Here is a 24,172-nt window from a genome sequence, read left to right on the forward strand (position 1 = left end):
GTCACTTTAGAGATTACCCTGTTTATGTGGTATTACGTACATATATACAAAAAGAAATGTGTTGATATATGATTATGCACTATGATAGGTTTATCTAATTACCTTCACTTTTAATACAGACATCCGACAGTTTTGATTCAGACCAATGGCGTACATTTTGTTGTCCATATAACACTATATCTTAAGATGCTTTTTACACGTTTCTGCGTAATATATACTTAACCTAGTAAGTTATAAATTTGAGAATGGATGTGTCAAAGAGACAACAACCCGCCCAAATAAAAAACAACAGCAGAGGGTCACCAACAGGTCTTCAATGTAGCGAGAAATTCCCGCACCCGGAGGCGTCCTTCAGCTGGCCCCTAAACAAATATATACTAGTCCAGTGATAATGAACGCCATACTAATTTCCAAATTGTACACAAGAAACTAAAATTAAAATAATACAAGACTAACAAAGGCCAGAGGCTCCTGTTATACCTATTTGGCGGTTTATACTCTATATTCAGATTGTTGTCTCTTTGACATGCACATTCCCGATTTCAATTTCATCTATATGCAGTGGAACTTTTTACAAAGGATGATTTTCATTGGTTCCACGAACATTTACAGAACATTGTGTAATTTTGTCAAAGAAAACTGCCTGTTATTTCATTATTTATATAATTGTTTGATCATTGAATAAATCAATAGTTCTAGTAATGCATTCTGTTTTTTTTTTATAACTTAACTGCTATTGTACAAGGACTTAACATAATACTTATGATATAATGATAAGAAGGTCTTGAGGGTCATAATAACTTTGATTTTTTTTTTTTTTTAACTTTTTCGTAAGACTTTATTATTTGTTGGTTGTTTTTTTTTTTTGGGGGGGGGGGGTTGGATTTTTTTTTTTCGTTTAGTAAACACCAAGCTTCTTCCATCCATAGTTGGATAGTGATAAATCTACAAAATATCAAAACCGTATAGATGACAAATTAACATGAGAAATGTACAATATCAGCGTAAATCATATAGAGAAAGGTCGTTGCTACGCAATGGATACGGTTGCTAGGTAGTTTCTAAGCATTAAAAAGCTAACAAAATGTAAGTTATTTACAACTATCATGTAACCACCTAACAATAGATACCTAGCTTTGGTCAACACATGAGGGGTTGCATAAACCTTGAAGAGATATTAAAGGCTGTGGTTGGTTAGTATACAGTGCTGTTGCTAAGGGTCATTCTGGTGGGTAAGATATGATAAATACTCGTATTTAATAATTCAGATAAATGAGACATTATAGTTAGAGATTTCCATATATGTATTGTACAATGATATATTTTTATTCATATAAAAAAAGACACATTTTTAATGAATATGGTTAAAAAAAAGCGCATAAATAGCAGATTTTAAATCTGTTGCTAGGCAACCAACAAATGATAATTACAAAATAAAATTGTAATTTTTTTAAGCTTCTATATTTAGTCTAATAAAATTATAAAATTCAATTCATTTGGAGAGGGGGCCAAAATTGGCCCTTATTGTACCTTGTCCTTTAGCTTGCAATTTTTACATAGATTTTGGGATAAAGTAATAAAAACCACTTACTTGAAATGTAAAATCAATTTGATGATTTCACTTCTCTAATGTCATGACACAATGAGTGTTGTCAAGACATTGTAGATGATGTTACATGCCAAATATCCAAGAAAAAAGATAAATTATTGTTTTTCCACTTAATTGACCATGACAAAAAGAATAACTTTAAATCAAAGAACTCAAGTATCTAAAACATTTAACTATGAAAGAAAACACAGATAATTATATGATGCGCTATTGCAGTCATACATTAATGTGTTTTTAATCACTCATAGAATATTTCTCTTTAATTGTGAAATTTGTCAAGCTTACTTCAGTCAATTTTATCAACAAGAATAAAGCATGACCAAGACAACTGATAAATCACATAACTGGAAATACTTACTACTCTGCCATCAGAGAGTATTCTAACTTGAAGTTTTCAAATCCATGGATACCAGTTTTAATCTGTTTCTGTGTACCCGCCATATCTTCTTCTGAATCAGGGATTGGTGGTAACTGTTTACGTCCCTCCTTAGATCCTTCCTTTGGTCTACTTACATCAGAACTGTTCAATTCATCTAACTGTAAAAAGCATTATTAATAATACTCGTAAATAAAGACAGATGTAAATCAAAGCTCAGTTGTTGCATTTCTTTTTTTTTGTTCAGAACAGAAAACAGTATCAGTTTTTTTCTCTCAAACACAGAGGTAATGTAGATTTATCTCAACAAATCACACAAAAAAATTGTGTTAAATAAGTATTGTATGATGCAGCAAAAATACAAGTAATAACTGCAAATTTAGAAATAATGTAGTTTTGATCCAGTTATTCTTTACAAATGACATAAGTGTGTGTTTTAACAAATATAATTGTGGTCAAAATAAATGTGGAAATTAAAATTAAATAGTTTTTTTGTAATACAGTACTGTTACATCCCAATAATTCTAAAATTTTACAGTAAAAAAAACAAATTATAGTACATGTAACTTTGAACCTGACAGTGATATTTCCCTTGTTTAATTACCTACCTAAATTAAGTTAGCTTACAAAGAAATAACCATTGACCTGCTGTACAAAAAGAATAGAACAAGATCACTAATCTGAACTAATCTCACTGTAAATAAATTACATACATACAAGGGAAATATAACTCATTTGTTAACTCTACGTTCTAATCAAACCTAGAGTAATCTGTGACTACTAATCAACACTTTCCCTCAAGACATTAAACTAAATATGATCATGGAAGCTATGGTCTTTAAATTAAGTTTCCTCAAAACTTTTACACAAAAAAGGCTGTGTTTACATCTTGTACATTACACAAACCTATGCAGTTGGAAAAGTTTAAGGTGTAGCGCCAACTAGATATATAATAGTTAAATGCATTTTATGTTTCAGAAAGATTAGATCTACTTTGAATTTTTATGGGCATTTTTTTCAGCACTGCAGAATGTTGACACTGTTGGATCCCACTCACTGACTGAGTTTAGATCAGTTAAACTGTTTACTTTTTACATAGATATCTATTGTCTTTTCCAGCTGAAGTTCAGTAAACCCTTGAGATGTTACCTATTTTTGGCTTTATAATTCTAACCCATGGTGTCAAATAAGTACAGATCTTTATATTACATTAACATTTTATTGTTCTAGATATGCATTTAGTATTTGAAGCTGGACACTTATCCATCAATCAATAAAAATAATATGATTGTAGGACATTTACTGGTAGTATCATAGAATGTAGGTTGGAATTACTCACTTTTTGTGAGAGGCTGTATGACTCACCAGAGGTGGATTAAGGCCTATCTCACCTTTTGAGGGAAACATTTGAGTGATTATTGAAATCATTGAAGCATGACTGGAGCTGGGCCCCCTCTTTAGCAGTCAGTTGGTCCCCCTTATGAAAATTTCTGGATCCGCCACTGCTCACCTAAATGTATCTTTGCACTAAGTATTATGATTGAAGGTATATTGAAGGTTCTGTGAACAATGTTTTTGCCCAAATCTTAAACCATGTTAATTTCAAATAGCATTTAAAGACCATTGATGAATATATGTGATTTTTAAAAATTTAGGAAAAGGTTGGGGTTTATGATTACATAATGCTCAGTTCTTGTCATTATATTTTTTTCCCAAAATCAAATAAACATATTTTCAATTTGTAATCTGGCTGAGCAATATGGATTGTTGAACAAATCCTTGAAAGTATTCCTACCAATGTAAGATCATGTTTGCACATTCCTATTTGATCACTACTTTTATTCCTATAATCCTTTGGAATATATGATATTTTAACATTTTTGGCAGGCACTACAGAATTACAAAGATATTGCGAACTATTTTCACTCCTCATCGTTGTATAACCATCATCTACAGACGACAATGAATTTTCCAGATTTCTGTTTGCAAATCTGTCTTTTGAACAACCAGTTTTTGTAGTCCACATTAAATTCATAATGACTTTATCCTCCATGCCATGAATTCTCCATGACAGATTTTGATTTTCTTTCATTGCAGAGTTTAACACCTCAATTAAAGTTTTTGGTAATGACTCCATAGTCTGGATATTGTAATAAATTTATAGAACTGAAATTATTCATCCATTAAAACCGCAGCACAAATATAAATTTCTCCTCCATAAAATCCAAATGCTTTTCATTCCACTTATTAATCAAAAGTATACTTTCTAATGAAAAATTATAAAAATGTCACTTTTTGTTTTCTTTTCCAAATATATTTTGTTTTAACATGTTACTGATCAATGAGAATCTTAAAGGAAAAAGTGGGAAATTTTTATGGTTTTTAATTTCATTGTTTTCAAACAATTACGAACATTAGTTTTAAATTAGAAGGATCAGTCTTAGGTTACCCAAACTGAATATTATCTACTAATTGGCATTTAAAACACATAAATCATTATCCGTTTTTAAAGTTAAAATACATGTACAGCAAGTACAATGCTTAAAGTAAAATCTGTACAAAAATCATTAAATTACATAATTTAAAGGCATAAAGGTAGCATACAATAACAAACAATAGGCTCAAAAGAGCATGTTTAGCCCATCTTCTTACTTTACATAATGCAAAAAGAATCTTAAAAAAATGTTGCACTCATTATTTTTTTATCATGAAAAACCTTTAAATTCATTGTTCCTCACATGCTGGTTTCGATTTGGCTAATTACTTTTATAGTTGATAAAAATAAGAAATTTTATCAGGATAGAGACAGACTGACGATAATATTGTTCTTTTGTAGTACTGTTACACCACTGTCCTGGGTAAGAAGGAGATTTTTGTGCCATCAAACTTGTTTAACCCCACCACATTCTGTATGTGCCAGTCATCAGGGGTTTTCTTGTATGAAGTGTTTCTCATATATGTCATTTGGGGCCTGTAATAGCTGACTAATATGATGATGCAGTATGGATTTGCTCACTGTTGAAGGCCTCATAGTGACCTTTAGTGAACTTGTTACCTTCTACCATTATCATTTGGTCTCTGGTGTAGAGTCACTCAGTTGTCTCATTGGCAATCATGCCACATCTTCTTATTTTTATTTGGCTACAAAATGATGGCAATAGCCCACAATGGTCAATTTTGGTCAGTAGTGGACATTAGTAAGGCAAACATATTATCATCTGACTGATTGCTTATGTACATAGACAAAAATTGGATTCATAGATTTGATTTTCAAACTGTTCAAGTTAGAAATTGAATCGTGACTGAACGAACATTCAAAGCTTTTTATGCCAATATTCATAATACAACTGCCACTAACATGCAGATTTACAACGAGCAATTGAAAGCAAAGACCTATTTCATGAGCATTAAAATAAATAAAAACATCATAACAATTACACATACTTTGTCTATAATTTCCCATACCGAACATATGCTTTTTCATATTTTTATTCAGTAAGACAATTTAACTGCACTGACACATATAATATTTGGCTTGGTGCATTATACATGCACACAAGAGTAAACATAAATTCAAATCTTTAACATGCAAATAGATTTATACACTTAATAACAATATTCATAATTTATTTAATTCATTTGTTTACAACTTTTTTTGCAATTTAGTTGGATTTTTTTTTGGGGGGGAAAGGGGGGGGGGGGGTATATTCTTTCACTTTGAAAGTTAATTTGCGAAAGATGACATGGCAAATTAAAAAAAAAAAAATGAGGAATGTGTTCATGGGACACAAATGTTGCCCCAGTTTGAATATCATTTAAAGTTATAAAGGGACATACTGAAGAACAAAATGACACTGGCCAAATTTGTTCTTGATCTGAGTATTGAGGTAATAAGTATTGTGTATAAGTTTCATGACATTTGGTTGAGGCTGACTTAAGTAAGAGAACAGAAACAAAAAGTTCTGGATTTTTTCCATTTTTAATGGGACATTTTTAACTCTTGAACAGTAAAAGTGATGCTGCCAAAATTCAAATTTGATCTGTATAATTTCATAACATTTTGTTGAGGCAAACATAAGTTAGAGAACAGAGTCCAACTTTTGGACGTATTGATGTACAGAGAGACAAGGGTAAAACTTAATGCAACCTCCACTATGACAGGGGCATAAAAGTTCATCAATCACTATAGGAAAATCCATAAAGATTGGTTTCCAGCACTTTTGGTCTTTATTATCTCTGAAATCAAGGGTAAAAAAAAATTTATACCGGTAACTTGCTGTTAAAAAGGGGCAGAGGAACAATTCCTCAAGTCAATAGCAGCCTTCTTTTCACAAAGATATAGTTGTATTTCAATTCTGAAAATGATCTTTCTGTTGGAATAAAAAATAATCTCCATATGCCAAATACCCATAATTCATCATAATCATGATGATAATAAAATTTTAACTACCAGTATTGCCATATTTTCTCAATGACTCTAAAATCAATCTTCCACAAATGTTGGCTAACTCTGAACCTAGTCTAACTCTGAACCATTGAAAAATCTTTAGCATAATGCTTCTATACTGTACCTGTGACGGAAATTTTACACTTTTACAAGCATTTTGTTTATTCAGCAGGCCATTAGCATAGTAAAAGCATTCAAATGCATAGATTTCAAACTACAAAAAACACAAGACAAACAGACAGAATAAGAAAATAAACTAGTGTACTTACTGTATATTTATGAGCCATGTCAAAATTAATAAGAAATTACTTCACATATAAAATCAAGCCAACCATATTTTCAAATATTTTTAATTGATATACAATACACTCGATTTTCCCTTTGAATATTTCTGGCAGTATATTAAAGGATTTCAATTATTTAAATTGAAGTCATTTTACCAGTAAAAGGCAATTAAAATTTCCTATTAGCATTTGATAACAGACTTCAACATGCTTGAAAGGACTAGTAATTACTTGTATTGTCAGTGCTGTATAAGGTGCAACATTTTATACAAAGCCATTGAATTATCATATGATTTGATATAATGTTGAACTTTCAACTTCAAATTTTATTTCAACATTTCATAATTATGTCAAGTTTAACAATGTTGTAGTGCATAGTAATCACCCATCTTATTAATCAGACATTGAAAAAAATCCATGCTTAACTTGTACAAATGTCAAAATAAATTACTATAAAAGCATTGAAAAACAGTAAGTGATTGCCCTGGTCTGAAATTTACTTACAGTAATAAATCAGCATAATTTATAAATTCCAATGGCAAATATCAAATTATTCCTAAATACAGATGCCAAGTTCTTCATTTGAACTTTGGTGGATAGTTGTCTCATTGGCAATCATACACGTACCACATCTCCTTATTTTTATTAAGTATATAATAAAGTAAGTTCCATGATCAGTGGGTAGTTTGGTACAATTATAGTTCAAAGTATATTCAAACAGGAAGTGACTGCCTAGCAGATCTGCAATCTATCAAACAACAAACTGAAAACCCTGATACATTTCATAAAATTTTAACCCCACCTGGTAATTATACTGTAAGACAATAAACAAAATGAGACACAAACCACTAACCTGCTAACATATGAACTTACTTAAAATTGTTAAATGGTGATGGACAGTAGTTGTCTCTTGGACACTTTCCCTGTTGCCATTCTCAATTTTATGCAAATCAAAGGCAGGAAAAAATACCCAGGAATTTCAATATTTTTGATAATACAATGTATTAACCTTTGATTTATGGCTTGACACCAGCATTCGACTGTCAAAACATGTGTTTTAGGGTTGCTGTCTCATTGATGTATAAATGTACATATAGCTAACATCTTTAGAGGAAACAAAGACAAATGGACATGGAAAATATGTGTGTTCTTATTACAAAACTTCAGCATACACTACATCAACATAACCTAAATAGAAATAGTTCTTATTAATTAGGATCAATTATTATAGTGCACTATACATGTACATGTTCTTTGACATTTAAATCCAATTAAATCCTTTGAGTGCAAAATGATGTTTATATACTGAAATTTAAATATTGTTTTATCCATTGGAAAAACAATATTAGCCTCTGACTTTTTCCTTTGACATTACTGTTTTTGTTTACAGATGACACATCACATTGCTTTCATTAAATCCTTAATATTTAAACCATTTTGTGTGTGTCATACAGTCACACTGTTTATAACATTTGTTTCAGAAATAACTTATAGTAACATCTTATATCTATACTACATGTATACTGTACATTTGTTGAACATTTTCTCTTTGTAAAACTAGGGGATCAAAAAAGCAAACCTATAACCATAAGAGTGAACAAGCTGAAATGTCTAGCCTTCTTTTCTTACCATGAAATGAAAACTGTCTGAAGGACATGAGGACCTAGCAAGGTACGCACATACTGAATATAGTTATCCTTTTACTCATAATAAGAAAGAAATTATCATTACAAAAAATCAAGTACATGTAGTCACTGAACCATGAAAATGAGGTCATGGACAATGGACATATGGAAACTTCATAACATAAGGCATCTATATATAAAGTATGAAGCATCCAGGCCTTCTACCTTCTAAAATATAAAGCTTTTAAGAAGTAAGCTAACACTGCCAACTGATCACTATCCCTATGTCAAGCTTTCTGCAACAAAAGCCTTAGGTTCGACAAAAACTGACCACCCTGGCAGACAATTATACACCTAATTCATTCCATACACCAAAATATAGTTGACATGTTTGCTTATAATTCTGTACTGTGGATTCATCTATTTTTGTGGGTATAAATTTTCATGTTTTGCTAAAAACTTGCATATTTGTGGATATATGATTTCATGGTTTTGCCAATCTCTGTATAGCATATATATTGCATATTGAAAATATGTTATTTATTGAACATTTGAATTCGTGGTTCACCTGTTTCCACGAAACCCACGAAAATTGGTATCCAACGAAAAATAATTAATCCCCAGTATCATTAATAAAATTGACGGTACTAATTTTCTTGCACCAGATGCGCATTTCGACAATACATGTCTCTTCAGTGATGCTCGTGGCCAAAATATTTGAAATCCAAAGCTTATATAAAAGATGAAGAGCTATAATCCAAAAGGTCCAAAAAGTATAGCCATATCCGTCAAAGGAATCAGAGCTTTGCATGAGGGAGATTCATTCCTTAATTTATAATAATTTCTAATATTTTGTAACAGGAAATTTTAATAACACGAAAAATCCGTATTTTCATGCCAGTACCGAAGTACTGGCTACTGGGCTGGTGATACCCTCGGGGACTAATAGTCCACCAGCAGAGGCATCGACCCAGTGGTAGTAATAAAATTGACGGTACTAATTTTCTTGCACCAGATGCGCATTTCGACAATACATGTCTCTTCAGTGATGCTCGTGGCCAAAATATTTGAAATCCAAAGCTTATATAAAAGATGAAGAGCTATAATCCAAAAGGTCCAAAAAGTATAGCCATATCCGTCAAAGGAATCAGAGCTTTGCATGAGGGAGATTCATTCCTTAATTTATAATAATTTATAATATTTTGTAACAGGAAATTTTAATAACACGAAAAATCCGTATTTTCATGCCAGTACCGAAGTACTGGCTACTGGGCTGGTGATACCCTCGGGGACTAATAGTCCACCAGCAGAGGCATCGACCCAGTGGTAGTAATAAAATTGACGGTACTAATTTTCTTGCACCAGATGCGCATTTCGACAATACATGTCTCTTCAGTGATGCTCGTGGCCAAAATATTTGAAATCCAAAGCTTATATAAAAGATGAAGAGCTATAATCCAAAAGGTCCAAAAAGTATAGCCATATCCGTCAAAGGAATCAGAGCTTTGCATGAGGGAGATTCATTCCTTAATTTATAATAATTTCTAATATTTTGTAACAGGAAATTTTAATAACACGAAAAATCCGTATTTTCATGCCAGTACCGAAGTACTGGCTACTGGGCTGGTGATACCCTCGGGGACTAATAGTCCACCAGCAGAGGCATCGACCCAGTGGTAGTAATAAAATTGACGGTACTAATTTTCTTGCACCAGATGCGCATTTCGACAATACATGTCTCTTCAGTGATGCTCGTGGCCAAAATATTTGAAATCCAAAGCTTATATAAAAGATGAAGAGCTATAATCCAAAAGGTCCAAAAAGTATAGCCATATCCGTCAAAGGAATCAGAGCTTTGCATGAGGGAGATTCATTCCTTAATTTATAATAATTTATAATATTTTGTAACAGGAAATTTTAATAACACGAAAAATCCGTATTTTCATGCCAGTACCGAAGTACTGGCTACTGGGCTGGTGATACCCTCGGGGACTAATAGTCCACCAGCAGAGGCATCGACCCAGTGGTAGTAATAAAATTGACGGTACTAATTTTCTTGCACCAGATGCGCATTTCGACAATACATGTCTCTTCAGTGATGCTCGTGGCCAAAATATTTGAAATCCAAAGCTTATATAAAAGATGAAGAGCTATAATCCAAAAGGTCCAAAAAGTATAGCCATATCCGTCAAAGGAATCAGAGCTTTGCATGAGGGAGATTCATTCCTTAATTTATAATAATTTATAATATTTTGTAACAGGAAATTTTAATAACACGAAAAATCCGTATTTTCATGCCAGTACTGAAGTACTGGCTACTGGGCTGGTGATACCCTCGGGGACTAATAGTCCACCAGCAGAGGCATCGACCCAGTGGTAGTAATAAAATTGACGGTACTAATTTTCTTGCACCAGATGCGCATTTCGACAATACATGTCTCTTCAGTGATGCTCGTGCCAATAATATGGACTCAGAGGTGTAAATTTAAAGGATGTCCAAATAATCAAGACAGTTTAAGTTTTGAACAATGTAGTTGATATGTGGTTATAAACTATTTTAAACAATTTACTGAGGATTTAACAGTTCAATTAGATAATTAAACAATTTTAACAAGTTTTACTTTCACATCAATAAACCAATTATCTAAATTCTGTTAGGATTTGAATATCTCGGAGTATTTACACAAATGACTACTGACTGTTTATACTGATGATTAAACGCTGATATAAGCTTTTAATATAAATGAATTAACATATTAAAAATATTTCCATCATTTTTCCTTTCCCACGGATGACAATGATTGATGAAAAGTTTAATAATTCAAATGATACATGTATATGGTTCCTCTTGATTCTTGATCAAATTTGGTGAAAGATAAATAATCAGATCAGTACTACAGTAGCAGCATCTTATTGGTGAAAAATCTTCAATATCAGTGATTTAAAAAAAAAAGATAGTTAAAATTTGATTGTTAATATTCATAATTTGATTGCAAAGATATTTATAATATGCTTAACATATCAATTCATATTACAGTAATAATTTTCATAGCTAGCAAATGTCTGTGAATTTTCAACAATTTAAAAGTATGGCTATAGCTATATTTCAGAAAGAGCTATATATAGTCAATTTCATATTACGTAATCTCACCTGTGCATCAAGTTCTGACATAACAGCTAAATATCTACAGGTGTATTCTCCATTCAAGTCTTACATCATTTCTGTTTACCTGCAATCAAATAAAAGTCTGGGTAAATCATTTCTCTCAATATATATTTACAGTTCCATTAACACAGGGCTGTCATGTTTTCCAGAAGCAAATCATACGATTTGGCAAAAATTGTAAAGATCAAAGAGAAAAATCAATATATCATATGAAAATTCTGCCAAATAAGCATGAAAATGCATGCAAATTGCAAGTAACTTAATAAACAGCACTTTGAACAGCTTTTGATTATTACAGTGCAAGTCATAGCAGGGACATATCATTATGGTTAACATTTGTTCCTCTGTCTGTCAACTCATCATTTAAAAGACAATTACAGCAATGCATATATACAATGTGCAGCATATTTTCATTTTTTTTTGGGTGGGGAGGGGGAGGTAAGGTTGATTTACATGTATTTCATATAAAGGCACATGTTAAAAAAATATAAACAAATAGAATGTTGTATACACTTCCCCTAAGGACTCATATAGAAATAACTCATTAAAACTTATTGATGCTTCGATTAACACCCATTTATTTTACAACAATTAATCATAAAAGCTTATCATTTCACAGGTTATTTTAATGACAATGATCAGCTTCAGGCAACTACCATACCTTTTACACAGGCACAAAACTTCAATCAAGTGATGATACAATCTTTATTGAACACAGTTTATATATACATGCATGTATACAAAAGTAGCTGGGAGCGACTATGACCCTAAAATGGCATCAAATCGAATACCAATTTAAATGCATGTATTAAGCCATGTTGTCACTATCAAAAATTATTTCCTGTGATCATTTTTTCATTCAAAGATATGCTGATGTTTCACCAACAGTGTATCAATAGTGTATACTGCTCCATTTACATGTATAACTGTATTTAGATTATTGATTAGCTAATAATGTTGAAGGAAATTAAACAAATTTGACTATTAAATTAATTGACATTAAGCACACCATATACTCATTTGCTGACTGATTCATTGTAAATTATTAGTATACATGTATGTGCTGTCTATATATATATTCCATGTTGTTAATAGAGAATTTATAATTGATGTACCTGAACTAAACCAGATGCTCCGCAGGGCGTAGCTTTATACGACCGCAGAGGTTGAACCCTGAACGGTTAGGGCAAGTATGGACACAACATTCAAGCTGGATTCAGCTCTAAATTTGGATTGTGATTAAATAGTTGACACAGCATAGGTTTCTGACACAGAATGAATGTGTTCTAATGAACTTAAAATTTTTGTTTCTCTTAGAGCAATTCACTATGCTGTTGAATATTAATCCTCTCAAAAAAATGTTTGAAGAAATTTTCTTTTTTATTTATGAAATTTCAAATGAGAAAAATTGAACCATATTTTTTTAATCACATCCCCCTTTCCCTTATTCCAAAACTAATCTCAATTAAAATTTCTAATGGAGTTTGCAACAATAACTACTCATTTAAATACATCATAAAATATTAAGATGTAAAAAAACTGCTTGTTATCACTGAATGGTAAAGATTATTTTAATTTATCAGTTGGTAGTAAAAAGTGAATATACATTGTATATTGTATATAACAAAGATTTAAGTTGATTCTGGACAAAGAAAGATAACTCCAATTAAAAAAAAATCTTGTTTCTTGCTTACTATTCTGGACAAAGAAAGATAACTCTAATTAAAAAAAAAATTGATATTTCACAATATTGTGCAATTAGATATTTCTTGCCATTGCGCAATACTGTGCAATTGAAAAGACTTGCTATTACACAATACTTAATATAATAATTTTAGATCCTGATTTGGACCAACTTGAAAACTGGGCCCATAATAAAAAATCTAAGTACATTTTTGGATTCAGCATATCAAAGAACTTCAAGATTTCAATTTTTGTTAAAATCAGACTAAGTTTAATTTTGGACCCTTTGGACTTTAGTGTAGACCAATTTGAAAACAGGACCAAAAATGAAGAATCTACATACACAGTTAGATTTGGAATATCAAAGAACCCCATTTATTCAATTTTTGATGAAATCAAACAAAGTTTAATTTTGGACCCCGATTTGGACCAACTTGAAAACTGGGCCAATAATCAAGAATCTAAGTACATTTTTAGATTCAGCATATCAAAGAACCTAACTGATTCATTTTTTGTCAAAATCAAACTAAGTTTAATTTTGGACCCTTTGGACCTTAATGTAGACCAATTTGAAAACGGGACCAAAAGTTAAGAATCTACATACACAGTCATGACAGTTAGATTCAGCATATCAAAGAACCCCAATTATTCAATTTTGATGAAATCAAACAAAAGTTTAATTTTGGACCCTTTGGGCCCCTTATTATGTTGGGACCAAAACTCCCAAAATCAAACCCAACCTTTCTTTTATGGTCATAAACCTTGTGTTTAAATTTCATAGATTTCTATTTACTTATACTAACGTTATGGTGCGAAAACCAAGAAAAATGCTTATTTGGGTCCCTTTTTGGCCCCTAATTCCTAAACTGTTGGGACCTAAACTCCCAAAATCAATACCAACCTTCCTTTTGTAGTCATTTACATTGTGTTTAAATTTCATTGATTTCTATTTACTTAAACTAATGTTATTGTGCGAAAACCAAGAATAATGCTTATTTGGGCCCTTTTTTGGCCCCTAATTCCTAAACTGTTGAGACCAAAACTCCCAAAATCAATCCCAACCGTTCTTTTGTGGTCATAAACCTTGTGTCAAAATTTCATAGATTTCTATTAACTTAAACTAAAGTTATAGTGCGAAAACCAAGAAAATGCTTATTTGGGCCCTTTTTGGCCCCTAATTCCTAAAATGTTGGGACCAAAACTCCCAAAATCAATACCAACCTTCCTTTTGTGGTCATAAACCTTGTGTTAAAATTTCATAGATTTCCATTCACTTTTACTAAAGTTAGAGTGCGAAAACTAAAAGTATTCGGACGCCGGACGACGACGACGACGACGACGACGACGACGCCAACGTGATAGCAATATACGACGAAAATTTTTTCAAAATTTGCGGTCGTATAAAAATACTATTCTAACAATAAAATAGAACTGGCCTCATGCAAGAAATTCTGGTTAACTTATTCATGGTTTGTGGTGTTATTTATTATGTCAACATGACTTTCATGTTTAATGTTACAGAAAAAAAAATCAATTTCATTTTAAAAATATTAACATATTTTTAACAATTCAACACCATGAAACATACTAGAACATACATTTACCACAAGTATTTAGTTCCTGAAGGCACTTATGATGTAGAAAAAAGGACATCATTAGAAGAGACAAGGTGAAATCTGTGTAAAGTACACTACATACATGTATATGGAATATGATTGATAACATTTCTATTTTGATTCTGATAAAAATTTGTAAAACAAATTGGATAAAAGAAAACAAAAAAGATATTAATGGATCTTAACTACAAGTACATAATACTTCTGTAGAGTACTTGTAAACATGAAAGATCTAGAAAATGCAGCAGGTAACTTAAGACATCAGGCCTAAATTAAAATATTGTTTATTTGCCCTTTTCCGACCCTATGTTTTGAAAGAGGAAAATATTATATTTCCCCCCAAAAAAAATAACTTGGCTCAGTATATTTTTTGTCATGGGTATAGGCATAATATTTTATTTTATAGATACAAAATATGCAAAATGTCATTTTTGTCTGTTTTGCTTTTGCTAATAAGTTTCTGGGACTATTAGTATATATAGTCCCAGGAAGTTTTGAAAAAAAAATATCAAGTAGAATGTGAAGTTAATTCATATGCACTACTATTTTGTTTTCAAATATCAAAATATAGAGCTATGCCGCATATTTTCAACGTTTATATGCCTGGAACTTTGAAGAGTTTTAACTTGCACTTATATTCTGTACTACGTACCTTGTACGCTTACCTCTACCTAAAGGTTTTCTGTAAGAGATAACTTTGTCCTGGTAAAATATGCCCGGGCAGACATACATTACTAGTAGAAAAAGTCCCTAGAGTGTTTAAATTTTCGTGTGTGCCTATGTTTCCAATAAAAATGCTACACGACTTGAAACTCAATTGTCACGCATTATCTATAAATGATCTGTATGGAAAACTTGGGCGATTTTACTGCCAAATATTCTCCACTTTACAGGCTTTTATCACCTTTGGTTCATGTTAGATATAAATAATATAGCAATGCTGGTCGAAGGCATCCTTAACATAATCATCCTGATCTACGGATCACAAAAGGCCATCCCTACATAGATTACAACGTTCGTTTACAAAATAGTTTGTACACACGTTGATAATTTTGTATTAAACAAACCTTTTTTGTAAATGAACCCTGCTCTTCAAGTATAAAGATACAGAGTAATGTACGTCATATCATGATTTCAATGTGTTCAACATTGATTTCAAACAAATGCTTTGAAACTTTAAATGCAAGTGTTCATGTCAAACGCTCACATGATACTAAACGGACTAGACCTTATATGGTAAAGTAATCTCCGTGCAGCGCTCGTTTCCTTTCCGTATACTTAATACACTGCAATACAATGACGTCAAATTTAGTGTAGTGATACGAAGCAAGTACGGACCGGATGAGCTCTGAGCCGGAGATTGACAGTAAAGATAAAACCCAAGGTTCCTGGTAAAAAAGTTTTGAGCGGGAAATACAAATATAAGACTTTTGGTAGGAACGAAAAAATAAAATAAAATAAAATCTTGCTGGTAAATACAAATAAAAGATTTTCAGGCAGAACAAATTTATGGGGTCGTTCGGTAAAGGGCAAACAAACAATATTTTAATTTCAGTCTCATCGTACAGATCATACCATACCTTGAAATTGTGTGTTTGAGTCTCTTTTAAGCAACATCATTGATTCATGAACATTTAACAAAAAGACATGTCTAAGAGTCAGACACTGAGATAAGGCTATTTTTGAGAAGTGTACACCTTGTTGAAGATCAATACATGTATGTCAGTCTAGAATAAAGCAAACTTAGTACTAACTCAACAATTGTCTATCCTTTCAGACCTTCAACCAGAGTTAATAAAAGGGAACTAGTCTATGCAACTCACCCACATCTTTTAGTCATTAACTGAAAACTGAACATTTTTTTTACTTTAAAATAATCAGTGTATGGGGGGAAAAGTCAATAGAACAGCAACTAAACAAAACCCGCCAACAGAAAAAGAAATTAATGTCAATGACCCCTACAATATGTAATATGTAGTTATATGCTGTATCTTTCACCTTTATTCAAACTTTTGATTTTTTTCATGGTACATATCATATGATACATGTATAAATAAACTGTTTATTCTTTAGTGATCTATTCATCAATTTAAATCAGAAATATGAATTATCAAGTATACATTATTAGTTTTTGGATAAACTGAAAAAATTAAATATACATGTACTTACATCAGAACTATATATATAAGTTATATAATAAATGAATACTCCTTTTTTCCTACATTATGAATGTTCCAATAACTGTACATGTACATGTGTCCCAGGGAAAAATAAGGGATAATATAGGGTCAAGAATGTTTTCAAATGACATTTGACATTCCTTTCAAATAATTGCACACTGTTATCAATATGAAAATCTATAATAAAATTTCCAGACCATACATATCACTCTTTATCATGCCTACTTTTTATTGATATTCAATGTGTCACTTCTTCACAGTTGTAAACAATTCACATTGATCCTCCTTATTTAAATCATTCTGGTCATATTTTATTGTTTTCATTATTGACATTTTGGTATAAGTATTCTGGAATGCTAATACTTGTGGAGATATATTATATGAATATATATGTACATATACATGTATAGTAAATACCATATGTAAACTGATTATCTATATTTGACAAGGCCATTTATTACTTTGACTTGTAACATTACAAGGTAATGATGTGATATTATATAAATCTCAGGCTTAACCTAAATACATTAAATTAAATATTTAAAGAGACATTACTAACAATGTAAACAAGGTTTATTTAGAATAATTAACTTATTAAATGTTAAATTAACATTTAATATCAGCATACAATGTATGTGTTAACCATCATATAAAACAATTTATACACTCACTATATCTATATATATTTAAAAGAAATAAATATTATGCAAATTTTGAGGACACATAATGTAATTCCCAAATGCCTCTATATGGGGATTGGGTGAGGGACAGTTGAATATTAATTAGAGGTCCTATTACACCTGTTAATAACAAGGAATCTTATTCTGTAATAAAATTTCCAGAATAGTAAGACTTCATGGTAATACTAATAGTGCTTTCATCAAATCATGAGAGTTCTAGATCTGGAAAAGCAGTGTTTTGCTCATTTTTTTTTTATTGTGATTTCTTTTTTTCCATTCATATGACCATTGACCATTGTTGACAGAATACTTTATTCATTATATCCAAAATCATGCATCATTCTTAAACTTTTCAGGAAGCTTTACATGCTTCAGTTAACTTCTGGTACTTTAAATATAGTAAAATCAATGTTCACAATAGGAAATGATTGAAACTTGCATGCACCTACATTTGTACAAGTACAACAATGTTATTTATAGTAAATTTAAAACTTTAATTATATGCATGATTGTGTAAGCTTAATCGCTTATTAAAGGCAACATCATTCATTTGTCATTCACAAGTGATTGTTACATATAACACATTGTTTATCCTTAAGTTGCAAATGAAAGCAAGTTTTCCCTGAACTCATGTGGTGCTAAATTTATACAGAACAAGACTCGGGACATTCAGAAGTGCTGTATGTGAGTACAACACAAATGAACAAGACTTAATATGAATTAAGGAAAAGAACTTTGAACTTAAATTAAGAAACCATTTCCACTAGCCTACACATCAAACAATTTTGATTTCCTTTAAAATGTTTATATGGATGAGTCAGGCTAATTGAAGCTGTAGTTTATCCCTGATAGTAAAGCTATTGAACGGTTGACTCTCACATTATGGATTACAGTGGATTTTCATAGGCGGATCCAGGGGGACCCGCCCCCCCCCCCCCCTTTCGTGGGAAAAATTTGGTTGATAATATAGGGAATCACTAATGCATGACTGGAGTGCCCCCCCCCCCCTTAGTTCACTCAGTGAGCCCCCCCTTAGGAAAAGTTCTGGATCCACCACTGATTTTATTTCTCTGGTTACATGATTTACATGTATAGTCCAAAAAGTACAACTTTTATCAACCATGAAATGTTTGATATACAGACAAGTTTCAAATTTTAACTACTTTCTTTTTTTAAGACTGAAAATGTAGAATCAGAGGCCGATTTACTATAAGAGGCCCTCCCCCTTTTCTGAGAAAAAAATTGGTTGATTAATAGAAAATCACTGAAGCATGACGAGTGCGGACCCCCTCTTAGGCAGTCAGTGGGCCCCTCTTATGGAAATTTCTGGATCCGCCACTGAGAATTTCCTTATTAGTCGTTTGGCAAAGATGAAAAGTGAAGCGGCAGTCACATAAATGTAAATTAAAATGAGACAAATTATGGTTATGTATCTTGCTTCAGAGGGATGGTATGTCTTGATTATATACTAGCAAGGTAAACTGATCTAGTGACAAATCAACAGGTCTAAAACTAGCTAATACAGTGGGTTTAGTTTTTTTTAGTAATTATCATTGGAGTGGATTGATGAAAAAATGTATTTTTCGTTGATACAGTATTTTACTTCATGGGTTTACAAAAATCTATAAACAAGGGACCTAATTAAACATTCAATTATTGAATTTATTTCCTTACCTGGAAAAAAAAAAAGAAGAAGTCGCCTGTAGAAAAATAATATTCTTGAACGTTTAATATAAAAAAAAAAAGATGTGGTATGATTGCCAATGAGACAACTGTCCACAAGGGACCAAAATGACACAGACATTAAAACAACTATAAGTCACCATACTGCTATCAACAATAACCATTTTACTGCCTCTACATGTAATTTAAGATGATTGCATTTCTTGTGTCCGAAAACATGGCAGCTTGACATCTGTGTAGTCACATGCTTAACTATGATGTCATTCCATATATAACATCACAACCAAAGACATTACATTGAGGACTCATTGAATTAGGAAATTACAATGAATAGATGTTTTATGTGAAGGCCTGCACAAAATATTTGGGAAATTAAAAACTAAAAGGATGGTCACCCTCCATCAATCATACGGCTTACGGGCTATCATGATTATGTACTTACGGAACATTAATTATTTCTACACTACCCTACAGAATGACAATTATGAATGTGCTGAAAACTTTTAATAGAGCAGGGATACAGGTGTGCCTTCTCTCTGATAAATGACATCATAAAGGTGTGTGAAATTGACCATCTTTTCCGGTGAAAGACATGATTCCAGAAATGACCTATAAGTTTGGTATTGTGACATCTTACAAACAATAGGAAAATGCAAGAATATAGAAGTTGTTTATTATGTCCAAGTTGTATCTAAAAAGTGGGTCCCATATATGTATGATCATGTTATGCTGGTCTAACAAGTCTAGTTAACAATAACAGGAAAATCCGACGCAGTAACCACGATAAACCATTGCTGCCAGAGGGAGTCACATGTGTCCACACTGACTGTGCCAGAGGAACACATATGTCCATGTTTAAATTTATGCAAACTTCTCATCACTGCGGTACCTCTTACAGACCGAAAATTAAAAAGTAATATGTTTCTACAATGTCAATGGCTCTCAAATGTAAAGGTCATTACGGCATGACGTTATATATCGAATGACGTCATTGTTAGGCATGTAACGTCACAAACATCGAGCAGTCGTATTTTCTGGCATATGAAATGCAACACTGAAAAACACATGGCAGGTAGAGGGTAACATGAAGACAGATCAAGACACTGCAGACGACCTTCAGTTAATAGTTAACTCTGGTATTCTTGGTAAGAATCGCGAACCTCAAGCTATTACAGTAATATATTAACTTACTTTAAAAGGTCCTTTGTAATGAAAGGGTACAAACGTCAAAATACCTAGTAAAAACAATCAAGAAAGTCTGACAGAAATGTGATGCAGGAAGCGGAAGTGGTATTAGCTATATTTCAGGGGAAGCAACTATTGAAAACAAACAACGACATAGAAAAAGGAAAAACTTATAAATGAGTTTACTTCTTGATCATATAGATTGGTAAAGTTTTGCTTGTAAAAAGTCCACATCTTTGTGTTGAATGTAACTTAGAACAACGCAGTGACTGACAAATTTTAGATAATATCTTTTCATGACATTAGTAAAATTGGAAAAAAATGAACTTTTTGCTGCTTTTAAGGTTCATCATAACAAATGGACAAATATGGCCGTATTTTCAACTCAAAAACTACTCTGTGTACAAACTTACCTGTGCTGTTTGGAAAGTTTTTATGCCTAGCATCCACTAGATATATAAAAGTTATATGCATTTTGGGTTTAAGAAAGATAAAAATCTTTCTTGGTTTTTGATGGGCATTTTTTTCCTTTCTGCAGAAGGTGTAAAAATAAACAAACACCTGAATTACTTTGATACTGTCCACTCACTGACTCAGATAAACTCTGTAACTCACCTATAGTTGTGATGATACCTGTTGTCCATGTCAATTAAGGACAATCAAAACAATACAAACCGGTTTTTTACCTGAGCATCTTAAAGTTGTACCACAACTTAGTTAATTTTCACACCTTTTGCATGAAGGAAAAAAAATGCCCATCAAAATCCAAAAGAGATTTTATCTTTCTGAAACACCAAATTCATTTAACTTTATGATATCTAGTGGATGCCAGGCATTAAAACTTTTCCAACTCCACAGGTAAGTCTGTACTCAGAGTAATTTTTGGCATGTAAATACAGCCATATTTGTCTGTTTGTTATGATGAACCTTAAGCTGTTAAGGATGTACTTAGGTGAGGTTTTGGAATTTGTGTCAAATGTTCGGAATCCTTGGTGTTTTTCCATACAATACAATGTAAAATATTTTGCCCCATAACACCCATTTATTTTTAGCTCACCTGGCCTAAAAGGCCATGTGAGCTTTTCTCATCACTTCACTTGGCGTCCGTCGTCGTCGACGTCGTCGTCGTCGTCTGTCGTCGTTAACAATTTTTCAAACATCTTCTCCTCTGAAACTACTGAATGGATATGAATGAAACTTAACATGATTGTTCCTTAGTATATCCTGCACAAAATGTGCGCTTCGATTTTTGATCCGTCAAAAAACATGGCCGCCGTTACTTAAAATAGAACATAGGGGTCAAATGCAGTTTTTGGCTTATATCTCAAAAACGAAAGCATTTAGAGCAAATCTGACATGGAGTAAAAATGTTCATTAGGTCAAGATCTATCAGCCCTGAAATTTTCAGATGAATCAAACAAACCATTGTTGGGTTGCTGCCACTTAATTGGTAATTTTAAGGAAATTTTGCAGTTTTTAGTCATTATCTTGAATATTATTATAGATAAAGATAAACTGTAAACAGCAAAAAAGATCAGCAAAGTAAGATCTACAAATAAGTTAATATGACCAAAATTGTCAATTGACCCCTTAAGGGGTTATTGTCCTTTAATGACAATTTTTCACAATTTGTTCATCATATTTGCTAACTTTAAAAAATCTTCTCCTCTGAAACTACTGAATGGATTTGGTTAAAACTTAGCATGGTTGTTCCTTAGATTATCCTGCACAAAGGGTGTGCTTTGATTTTTGATCCGTCAAAAAACATGGCCGCCGTTACTTAAAATAGAACATAGGGGTCAAATGCAGTTTTTGGCTTATATCTCAAAAACGAAAGCATTAAGAGCAAATCTGACATGGAGTAAAAATGTTCATTAGGTCAATATCTATCAGCCCTGAAATTTTCAGATGAATCAAACATCCAATTGTTGGGTTGCTGCCACTTAATTGGTAATTTTAAGGAAATTTTGCAGTTTTTGGTCATTATCTTGAATATTATTATAGATAAAGATAAACTGTAAACAGCAAAAAAGATCAGCAAAGTAAGATCTACAAATAAGTTAATATGACCAAAATTGTCAATTGACCCCTTAAGGGGTTATTGTCCTTTAATGACAATTTTTCACAATTTGTTCATCATATTTGCTAACTTTAAAAAATCTTCTCCTCTGAAACTACTGAATGGATTTGGTTAAAACTTAGCATGGTTGTTCCTTAGATTATCCTGCACAAAGTGTGTGCTTTGATTTTTGATCTGTCAAAAAACATGGCCGCCGTTACTTAAAATAGAACATAGGGGTCAAATGCAGTTTTTGGCTTATATCTCAAAAACGAAAGCATTAAGAGCAAATCTGACATGGAGTAAAACTGTTCATTAGGTCAATATCTATCAGCCCTGAAATTTTCAGACGAATCAAACATCCAATTGTTGGGTTGCTGCCACTTAATTGGTAATTTTAAGGAAATTTTGCAGTTTTTGGTCATTATCTTGAATATTATTATAGATAAAGATAAACTGTAAACAGCAAAAAAGATCAGCAAAGTAAGATCTACAAATAAGTTAATATGACCAAAATTGTCAATTGACCCCTTAAGGGGTTATTGTCCTTTAATGACAATTTTTCACAATTTGTATCATATTTGCTAACTTTAAAAAATCTTCTCCTCTGAAACTACTGAATGGATTTGGTTAAAACTTAGCATGGTTGTTCCTTAGATTATCCTGCACAAAGTGTGTGCTTTGATTTTTGATCCGTCAAAAAACATGGCCGCCGTTACTTAAAATAGAACATAAGGGTCAAATGCAGTTTTTGGCTTATATCTCAAAAACGAAAGCATTAAGAGCAAATCTGACATGGAGTAAAAATGTTCATTAGGTCAATATCTATCAGCCCTGAAATTTTCAGACGAATCAAACATCCAATTGTTGGGTTGCTGCCACTTAATTGGTAATTTTAAGGAAATTTTGCAGTTTTTGGTCATTATCTTGAATATTATTATAGATAAAGATAAACTGTAAACAGCAAAAAAGATCAGCAAAGTAAGATCTACAAATAAGTTAATATAACCAAAATTGTCAATTGACCTCTTTAGGAGTTATTGCCCTTTAAAGACTTTTTTCACAATTTGTTCATCATGTTGACTTACTTTAAAAAATCTTCTCTTATGAAACTGCTGTATCAATTTCAGCCAAACTTAGGCTAAATGAGTTTCAGAGTTTCAGAGTATCTAGTATAAATTTTATATTTCATTTCCTTGTATGTCAAGAAACATAGCTCCTATGGCTAAAATAGAACATAGGAGAAAATGATTTTTTTTTGCTTTTGAAGAAAATAGGACGATTCAAAGAACATTTAAATAAATTGAAAAGCCAAAATAATCATTGATGAGAGATTAAACCAAAAAAATTCAGGTGAGCGATTCAGGCTCTTGAGAGCCTCTTGTTTCATATAAGGCTTATTAGCTCATGAAAGGTCATTTACCAAAATTTTAGAAGATTATTGATTTTCTTTCTTTTGTTTTGACTCCCAAATAATACCAATGCAAATATAGGGTAAAAGTCTGAGTCAGCCTTTTCCCGCCATATTTTAAATCTCAAATATCTCGAAAAGGAGCTCCATGACCTATCAATATTTTTA

General features: G+C 32.0%; 2 protein-coding genes across 13 annotated transcripts in view; one reads left to right on the forward strand and one right to left on the reverse strand.

The window, feature by feature from the left end:
• Positions 1-20,674, reverse strand: part of LOC139523903 (AKT-interacting protein homolog A-like) — a 45,555-nt gene extending 24,881 nt beyond the window's left edge. The window contains exons 1-3 of one of the 7 annotated variants that reach the window (XM_071318294.1): positions 20,541-20,674; positions 11,493-11,571; positions 1,968-2,146 (exon numbers count right to left, since the gene is read on the reverse strand). In XM_071318294.1, coding sequence (XP_071174395.1) covers positions 1,968-2,146; positions 11,493-11,513 — 200 coding nt within the window. In that variant the 5' untranslated portion in view covers positions 11,514-11,571; positions 20,541-20,674. Of the gene's footprint in view, positions 1-1,967; positions 2,147-3,780; positions 4,350-6,701; positions 6,950-11,492; positions 11,572-16,975; positions 17,396-20,540 lie in introns of those variants that run through there. The other 6 variants (XM_071318295.1, XM_071318297.1, XM_071318296.1 and 3 more) reach the window with 6 other exon arrangements.
• The window catches only part of LOC139523902 (L-fucose kinase-like), a 40,799-nt gene continuing 34,897 nt past the window's right edge, over positions 18,271-24,172 (forward strand). For 2 of the 6 annotated variants that reach the window (XR_011664711.1, XM_071318286.1), the window contains exon 1: positions 20,649-20,739. The gene's annotated coding sequence lies outside the window, so the exon portion shown is untranslated. Of the gene's footprint in view, positions 18,351-20,632; positions 20,740-24,172 lie in introns of those variants that run through there. The other 4 variants (XM_071318290.1, XM_071318291.1, XM_071318288.1 and 1 more) reach the window with 3 other exon arrangements.

Source organism: Mytilus edulis, chromosome 5 (assembly GCF_963676685.1).
Source record: "Mytilus edulis chromosome 5, xbMytEdul2.2, whole genome shotgun sequence".
NCBI lineage: Eukaryota > Metazoa > Mollusca > Bivalvia > Mytilida > Mytilidae > Mytilus > Mytilus edulis.